Source organism: Bison bison, unplaced genomic scaffold, assembly GCF_000754665.1.
Source record: "Bison bison bison isolate TAMUID 2011002044 unplaced genomic scaffold, Bison_UMD1.0 scf7180017864036, whole genome shotgun sequence".
NCBI lineage: Eukaryota > Metazoa > Chordata > Mammalia > Artiodactyla > Bovidae > Bison > Bison bison.
In genome coordinates, this window is record NW_011494608.1 from 5,911,404 (window position 1) to 5,920,986 (window position 9,583).

The following is a 9,583-nucleotide window of genomic DNA, read 5'->3' on the forward strand; positions in this document are numbered from 1 at the left end:
AGTCCCTAATTATAAATACGAACAGACAACACTGTGAGTAAACTCCTTAGGCTTTTCTTTCTTATACAACTTAAAGAAAAACAAATGTGCAAATTAGACGCAAAACTTTATAACTACTACACTGTAAATGGAATGTATTGCATGGAATTCTCTAGGCAAGAAGACTGGCATGGGTCCACCCATTGCCTTCTCCAGGGATAGAATTCGGGTCCCCCACATTGCAGGCAGATTCCTTCCCATTTGAGCACGAGGGAAGTCCCATTTCAAAGGCAGAGAGCATGTTCATTTGCAAGAGATGGTTCTGCTCAGCTGACTGGCTGGCATCAGGTCCCCAGAACCAGGCAGGGCTGGTGAGAGGCAGGTTGTTATCTCAGGGGTCCTCATCACTGCCCCGCCCAGCCTCGGCCCTAACGGAGGCCTCCTATCAGAGCACCACAATTTCTAGCCATGCTGCTGGGAGCTGAAACAATCGGCCCTGCTGGCCATCCAGCCCAATAGAGGAGCTTAGTCATTTTAAGATTATCATTAAAATGCAAAAGCAAAACCACAATGTTCTGTCTGCAGAGAACTTGCAAGTCACAGGCAGTAGCCTCAGATCTCAGATCCTCTAAGCTCTGAGCTATTTTTCTTCTCAGGGACTCTCTTGGTAAGAGGCTAACTGTATAGGTCATTCCTTAAGGGAATCAGCTTTTACATTCTTATTGGGATAATTGTTCAATTACTTGTTTGTGTTTTGATGTTCTTCTCCCCCCCCGCCCCCCAGTACATGTAAAAATGATTTCCACGCCTTCTTTGGTCTTCCTCTCTTACAAACAACACCTATCATCAAAGCAGGGCAGCCCAGTGATTGGAAGACGTGCCAAGAAGTGGCAGCTGCTAGGCAGAAGGGTTACCGCTTTTTAAATAAAGCCACAGCAAGGATAAAGACAATAAGGAGAGGTGACATATTAATTCAACCGAGACTCCCAGGTTGATGAATCGTGGTATCACTTTGGACGAATCGCTGGTTACAGCCGAGTGACCACTTGCTTTTGCTGCCAACATTGCACTCGTCTACACCTGCACGAACACACTTCTCTCTAGGTCTTCACACACCCACCCCATGATGCAGGCTCCTATCTGGGGTTGGCCTGGAGCATGCGCACACGTGTGTGGTTCACATTTAAAAGTTTCATGGTTTCGGGATGTTCTCAGTTTCTCTCTCTGGACTCAGATGATGTCACCCTCTGCCGCTGCAAACCACAGCCCACAGAAGGTGGCGTCCTCGGACCCTACCATGAAGCACACGACCGCTGGGGGCTCTCTGCCCCTGGGGGAAGTGACTCTGCATGTGACGAGAGGGACAACAGGCTTGACCTCTCACACACTGATCCATCCAACCTGCCTCCATGAGCTCACCTTATCCCTCCCGATCGGAAGGGGCATCGCTGTGTAGAGATTCTTCCTTCCGTCAAACACTGGTTTCCGATCCCCAAAGATCTGTGTTTTAAAGTGCTGAACCATATGTTCCACTATTTCCCTGAAACAAGACAGAATAGGAGCAAAACGTCAATAAAACCAGGCAAAGGGCATACAAGGATGACATTCTTTTGACAATGGTTTTTAAGCAATTTTGATAAGCCCTGTGGCTTGTTTTAATAACCTGACTTTCAACTTACTTCTATAAGAAACCAAACTAGACCCTTGGGTGGTTTACACTCACTCACCCTGAGGCTCAAACACAGGAGAACCCCTTCCACGACCTCACTGTGCATGCGCATCCAGCAGACAGTGCGCCCCGTCCTGAGGCTGAGGGCCCTGCCCTCTGACAGAGCACCCTGGCCCACGGACACTGGTGGCCGGCGCGGCCTGGCCTCGCGCTTCTGTGACCCGCGGCAGAACACGCTTTGGGTACTGCTGCCTTTTCAGTCTGGGCTCTGGAACAAAAACCCTGAACCTGACATGGAGGTTTGCTGTTGTAAGCGACAGAGATTCTGGGGCGGTGAGCTCCTCGGGCAGCAGGAACCTGGTGGGCACGAAGCAGCTGTTCTGCTGTGAGGTTTGAGGACCAAACGGGCTGTGACCCCACCTCGCCCTGCTTCGCCTACCTGTCCACCCACCAGCCTCTCTGCACACCCGGGACAGCATCACTGCACGCCCACCTCCTGACTCTGTCAAGGGCAGAGGACGGGGAGGCGCACCGGAGCTCAGCTTTGCTGTAAGCCTCTGCCTCTGCTTCGCTGGCTTCACGAGGAACGCACCAAGCCTCTGACACCCACCGAGAGAGCCTAGCCCGGAAGGTATGAAGCCACCAGGACAGCTGGTGCCACTCTGACCCCATCCCACCGCCCCGACCAGCAGCCGGGGTGCAATCTCACCTGCCGCTCCACAGACTACCCTGGGCCACCCACGACACGGCGGCCGCTTCCTCCACGCTGTCTCCAGACCACTGCTCCCCAAGCTTCGAGGACCCCGTCTTCTTGGTCAAGACTTCACCATCAACTCAAGGTCCAGATGGCTCTATTGGGACGTTCCACCCACATTCAAAGAACAAATCACCCAACCAAATTCAAGTTTATTGTGAACAGAATTAAGAGGGCACAACCCCCAACTTTTCTCTTAAACACGACGAGGCAATTATGGGACAACCTCACTTATAAACACAGATACAGAACAAAATAAGAGAAAGCCCCACCCTTCATGGCTCCTCTCTCCCCCAGGATTGGAGTAAATCAGTCAAACCAATGTGGTCCTCCCTAAAGGGAGCATGAAGTCTATTACAATGAAGAGCGGACTTCACCACAGTCAAGTGTGCAGGGCATGAGGGACAGGGGACAGCTAGTTCCGAGGGGCATACACGATTCTTTTATTGGGGCGCTGAAAACACTGTAAGATGTTTAAAAACAAAACCACCAACCGACAAACCATATTCATGGACAGGAATATTCAATTTCCCAAACAAATTCACTCTTTCAATCTCAATAAAAATCCAGAGGGGCTAATTTTTATCTGACAAGATTTAATAAACTGTAAAGTGTATTTGGAAATAACGAAGGATTAAGGCAGGGAGGAACAGACAAGCTGAACTCAGGAGAGGCTCGAGGACCCAGAAAATGAGCCATAGATGCAGACATTTCACCTCTGAGAGAAGGAGCAAGAGACAGGACAGAGCACGCATGAAGCGACCTAACAAAACAGAAAGACTCGCTGAGACAGGAGACACACATGTGACTTCAGGGCTGATGAGTGAAACAGGTGAGGAAGGCTGAGAGCGAGACAAACTCCCAGGTACAGAAATACATGTCGCTAAACACTTCTAATGTATTCTTTGGTTAATTTCTAATTACACAGATTTTTGCATTAACACCTTCTCATTGTGAATTTCAAATACGGATCATGCTCTAAGTCTGCCCAGACCACCTCTACTTCAGTTCTCTTCTCGGAAGCAACCTTATTATCTTCAAACCTATGCATTTTCTATAAATACATAGGTACATTAAAAAAAAAGAAAACAAACAACGTATTGTTTTTTTAAACACATGGCTCTGGAGCTCGCTGCTGTCCCAGGATGTGTGTAAGACCTTCCCTTGTCGCTACGTACACAAAGGGGCACCAAGCCGAGAAACAGAAACGCCGCTGTACCACGTTCTGTACCGTAATACGACAAACCACATGGCTGTCCGTTTCCAGGTGTGGGATTCATGCTGTGAAGCTCCATTTCCCTGCTGTCCGTGGTTTCACAGTGTTCTACGGTGTGTTTATTTAACCATCCCCAGTGGGTGATTTGAAACGATTTCTTTTCCCTCTCTTTTTGCCATGACAATATTAGATGTGCTTGTACACATCTCTTTGGGATAAACACTTAGAAGCAGAATTGGTGAGTCAAAGGTATATGGGGCACTAAGCCACCTTCTGAGAAGTCTGGACGGGTGCACATCTCCTCCCATGAGCAGCAGGCTGCAAACCGCACGGCCAGGCTGCACCGCCCACGCTTCCCCTGCACAGACTGAGCTCCTGCTCCGTGTTCTTCAGGAGCCACTTGACCGGGCTCAAGAGGAGTAAGAGGGAAGGGACAGTCAGAGATCAGGAGCACACCTTCTTCCTTCAAGCCGCCCATCCTGTGCGTCTGAGAACGGAAGTACTAATTCTGACCTCCTGGCAAGGTTTCCGGTGCTGGCGGAAAGGCCTGCATGGCCTGGACCAGCCCTGGGCACTGGCTGCTGCCGGCGCCCAGCTGCAGCCACAGTGACACTGGAAGCCTCCTGAGGGGCCCTGCCTTATACTGAACCCCCTCCCACAGCACCACTCAGGACGGTGACTGTGCTGCCAGGGACGAGGGCGCACTGGGCTAGTATTCATGACTCATCAGAACGTGTGTAGACGGCATTTTCCTCCCAGGGCTGCATGAAGCCTCAGGGTCGGATGTTAACTATCTACTGTGTGCACTGCACAAGTTTCGGGAACTCAGAACTGACACATGCTTTAACACAGACTGCAGCGTGGAAGCACATGGGATTCTGAGGACTCCCTGAACGGCGTCAGTCTGGGGGACAGCCCGCGGCATGGACCTCCTGCGTCTGACTCCCTCCCACTTCGGGCTCCCGTCTTTCAGCGCAGCCTTGCCACTGTCCACTTGCCCACTGGGGACACGAGCCGCGTCTCCCTCGGCCCCCACAGTAGCCCACTGGCACAGTGGAGGTTTCACAATGGTAGCATGGTTGGAGAGCGGGACTATGTCAAAGTGCTAGCATGTCGTGGGTTCTTCTAATACAAAAACTTTACTTCTGATGTTTTCCCAAGCTATTATGATTGATTCCAATTTTGAGATTGAACCTGAGCCAAGGTCCGTCAGAATTACCAGCAAAATGAACGCTGAAGGCACATACATGGAAGTAGGCAGCAACTCCCAGGTGGCTCTAAACCCAGGGGAGCCGCACGGCACACTCGCAGCACCTGGGTGGGCCTGGCCACAAAATGCAGCTTGAGACTCATCTGGGCTACTTCCTGCTTGACTCAAGGCAATTTCCAGACATGGGGCAACTTCAGAACCTTGCAGTCATAACGACAACAGGTCTGTGGGAGTACAGTCAGGTAAAAGCATCCCATTTTAATCACCATCAGCCTTTTTCTGCTGCCAGATGACAAAACCTTAATCACGCCTATTTTCATAAAAGAAAGCTTCCTGTAAACTGTGGTTGATGGCATAATAAGAGCCCACTGCTGCCACGCCAATCCAAAGTTCAGGAAACGTGCTTTTCCACGCCTTCGTTCCGGCTCTAAGAGTATATCCAAATCACAGATTCTCACAGGATTCTGTCCCAAGGAGACTCAAAATCAGACAAGCCCGTTCACAGAGCGTCTCAAAGCATGTAAGGCACGTTCAAGATCCAGAAGACCTTTAGTAAACAAAGCCGTCTCAACCAGTCGTGCCCAAAATTCTGTTTACACACACATTTCTTAGTAAGCACATATTTAAAGGACCTCATATAACTGTCAAGTATTGTTTCTTTGGAGACATGTCTTTTGGGGATAAATACACAGAAATAGAATTGGTGGGTCAAAGGGTGTGTACTATTTTTATTTTAACATGTACACCAAGTCACTTTCTAAAAAGTGAACCAATGTGTACCGGCCACATTGAGTGCATCCAACTGTTAAGTTTTACAGATAAAGGAAAACAACCCCCAAGCATTCTTTCTCTTACAAAGACTCATCAGGAAAAAATTTACAGCCAAGAGTACTTTATAGGGTACCAGCACAAACCACGTAACCAATCTGACTTCTCAAACTGCAACTCAGAATGCTGTTTCTGACCATGACAAAGTACGAAGACTTTTCCTCCCATCCTACAAAACTAGTGAAAACGTGAGGAGCATTTGTGGCCCTGGAAATCCGGCGGTTTAGGACTGTGACTAGTGGGGGAGGGAATCACACGTTCACTGCCGAGAGTAATTTCCAAACCACAGCATGAGACAGGAGCATAGACAGCAGCCGTCTCGTCCAGAGGAGACAGGAGCAGAAGAGGTAGGAATCTGTGCAGCTGGGTACCAGAGAAAATAGCAAATACATGATGTTCAGTGAACAAAAATCCACGATCCAAGTGAGTAAGCAAAGAGAGGTGCCGTGTAATTTAAGGGAAAACCTGCCATAGAAACAACCCCTGCGATGACCCATATGTTGTAATTAGCAGACACGAGCTACTATAATAAATATGCTATCACTACAAATACATTCAAAGTCATCAAGAAAAAAGATGAGAAAGAACAGATGAGAAATAGCAGAGAAAGTAAACTATGAAAAAGAACCAAATGGGAATCCTAGGACCAAAAGGTACAGTATATAAATGAAACAAATGTACTGGACGGTTACCACAGAAGACCGGTATTACCAAAAAAGAGGAGGGGAGGAATAAAGTGATGTTAAAGAGAGATCAATGAAGGTTACCCAAACCGAGAAAAGAAGGGGAACTGTTACAGTATCACATGGTCTAACACACACAGAGCTGCAATCCTGGTAGGAGAACAGGAAACTGAACAGGAGAAATAGTTAAAGAAATGACGGCCAGTATTTCACCCAAACAGCATGAAAGACACAAGCATACAAATGTAAAAAACTAAAGGATCCCAAGAAGGAAAAATACAAAGAAAACTCCACCTAGGTAGGTCACAGTCAAATTGCTAAAAAGCAAAATTAAATAGAAAGTATTTGGAGGAAGGAGGCAGAAACACACTGGGGAACTACAATTAAAAACACAGAACAAAACAAATCCCTGAGGTTTCATCAGAAACAATGAGGAGTAAAAGACAATGCTCAGTCCCTCAGTCGTGTCCGACTCTTTGAGACCCCATGGACTGTAGCCCACCAGGCTCCTCTGTCCATGGGGCTTCTCCAGGCAAGAATACTAGACTGGGTTGCCATGCCCTCCTCCAGGGGATCTTCCCAACCCAGGGATCAAACTCAGGTTTCCTGCACTGCAGGCAGATTCTTTACCATCTAAGCCACCAGGGAAGCCCAAAAGTCAATGTAATAACATCTAATTTAAGGTACTGGAGGGAAACTGCCAGTTTAAAATTCTACATCCAGCAAAAATCTTTCAAAAACGAGGAGAAAGTAAGCATATTTTCAGATTTTAAAAAATGCTGGGAGGATTCATCACTGGCAGGTTTGCACAAGGATAAATGGACTGGAAATCCTTTGGGGTTCTCCCAGGGCAGGTTTGAATCCTGTTTACTACACCTCTCATGTCTACTTCTGCTTCACTGACTACTCTAAAGCCTTTGGCTGTTTGGATCACAACAAACTGGAAAATTTTTAGAGATGGGAATACCAAACCACCTTATTTGTCTCCTGAGAGATCTATATGCAAGTCAAAAAGCAACAATTAGGATCTTACATGGAACTGGTTCAAAACGGGAACCAGTTGGAAGAGGAGTATGACAAGCCCGTACACTGCCACTGTTTAACTTATATGCAGAGGACATTATGTGAAATGCTGGGGTAGATGAATCACAAGCTGGAATCAAGACTGCTGAGAGAAATACCAAACAACCTTAGATATGCAGATGATACCACTCTAATGGCAGAAAGTGAAGAGGAACTAAAGAGCCTCTTGAGGGTGAAAGAGGAGAGTGAAAAAGCTGGCTTAAAACTCAACTTAAGATCATGGCATCCGGTCCCCTCCTTTCATGGCAAATAAGATGGGGGAAAAAGTGGAAGCAGTGACAGACTTTATTTTCTTGGGCTTCAAAAATCACTGTGGATGGTGACTGCAGCCATGAAATTAAAAGAGGCTTGCTCCTCGGAAGGAAAGCTATGACAAACCTAGGCAGTGTATTAAAAAGCACAGACATCACCTTGCCGACAGTGATTAGTATAGTCAAAGCAATGATTTTTCCAGTAGTCATGTATGATTGTGGGAGTTGGACAATAAAGAAGGCTGAGTGCCAAAGAACTGATGCTCTCAAATTGTTTCTGTAGAAGACTCTTGAGAGTCCCTTGGACTGCAAGGAGACCAAACCAGTCAATCCTAAAGGAAATCAACCCTGAATATTTATTGGAAGGACTGATGCTGAAGCTCTGATACTCTGGCCACCTGATGAGAAGAGCCAACTCATTGGAAAAGACCCTGATGCCGGGGAGGACTGAAGGCAGGAGAAGGGGGCAACAGAGGATGAGATGGTTGGATGGCATCACCGACTCAGTGGGTGCGTATCCCCAAGCAAACTCTAAGAGACAGTGAAGGACCGGGGAGCCTGATGTGCTGCTGCAGTTCACGGGGCTGCAAAGGGTTGGACACGACTTAGCAACTGGACAGCGAAAGAAACTGAAACAGAAAGTGAAAAGGAAAATAAGCCTCGCCCAGGTGAGAGTGTTTCCAGTACAGACTCAAACCTGGAACACACTAGTCAAAGGCCCACAAATCAGTAACTAGACAAAAGGAAAATAAGCCTCGCCCAGGTGAGAGCGTTTCCAGTATAGACTCAAACCTGGAACACACTAGTTAAAGGCCCACAAATCAGTAACAAGACAAATACCACCCATAAAATAGGGGGAAGACCTCAACAGATATTTTACTAAAAAATAACACATGAAAAGGTGCTCAGTTCATTGGTTATCAAGAAATGGAAACTAAACCACAATAAGTTGGTGATGGACAAGGAGGCCTGGCGTGCTGCAGTCCGTGGGGTCGCAAAGAGTCGGACACGACTGAGCGACCACACTGAACTGAAGAAACCATTACACCCTCACTGGAATAGCAACAATCACAAGGACTAACAGCTGAGCGCTGACGGCGGCAGGTGGAGCAGCAGAGCCTCACAGCTGCCAGGAGCGGAGACGGCGCGATCGCGTCCCATGCAGCGAAAGCTGCACTACCTCTGACCCACCTACTCCACCCCAGGTATTCATCCAAGAGAAGCGAAAGCACGTCCACAAGAAAGGCTTGAACGAGCATGTTCCCAGGAGCTTCATTCATCACAGCAGAGCGCCAGAGCACCGAATGGAAGAACGAGTAAATGAACGATGAAATAATCGCTTCACTACACATTCCTCTGCAGCAAGAGCAAGAAGGTCTTAACTCACACAGAGCCACAGATCAGGCTCACAGCCCGCTGAGTGAGAGAAGCAGGGTGAAGGCGGCTCTCTCGCGGGCCGGGCGCCTCCAGGGGCAGACGCCAGAATGCTGTAGGGGGCGGAGGGGGGGGCGCGGGGCAGCCTCCCGGGGTGAACCCTCACTGAGCTGCACACCGACGGCGTGCACTCACTGTATCTCAACACGAGCACGTTAAAGAGCAAAGAACACAATGGAAGCTCCCCCGAGGGAAAGAGGACCCAAGGGATCTGCTGAGAGCTGAAGGGTGGATTCCTCTTAAAAGACAGACAAAACAGAATACCTGTTAACTCTCCTCGGGCATTTCTCTGGCTTGATATCCAACTCATAGTGATAGATGTCAATTTTTGGAATGTCCATTTCAAAGAAGTTGGCCTGTAACTTGATTGTTCTCCCGGAGGTCCCGAAGTCGGGTCTGGGTGGAGGCTTGAAGGCATATCCTTGGATGGGTGGCGGTGGCGGAGCAGGAGGTGCGAGTGCTGGAACACAAAGAGG

The 9,583-nt window shown here is 48.2% G+C and overlaps 1 protein-coding gene across 1 annotated transcript in view; it reads right to left on the reverse strand.

Annotated features, from left to right (window-relative positions):
• The window catches only part of AGO2 (argonaute RISC catalytic component 2), a 90,117-nt gene that overhangs the window by 39,873 nt on the left and 40,661 nt on the right, over positions 1–9,583 (reverse strand). Inside the window, exons 2-3 of the mRNA XM_010834809.1 lie at positions 9,372–9,567; positions 1,399–1,519 (exon numbers count right to left, since the gene is read on the reverse strand). Coding sequence (XP_010833111.1) covers positions 1,399–1,519; positions 9,372–9,448 — 198 coding nt within the window. The 5' untranslated portion in view covers positions 9,449–9,567. The remainder of the gene's footprint in view (positions 1–1,398; positions 1,520–9,371; positions 9,568–9,583) is intronic.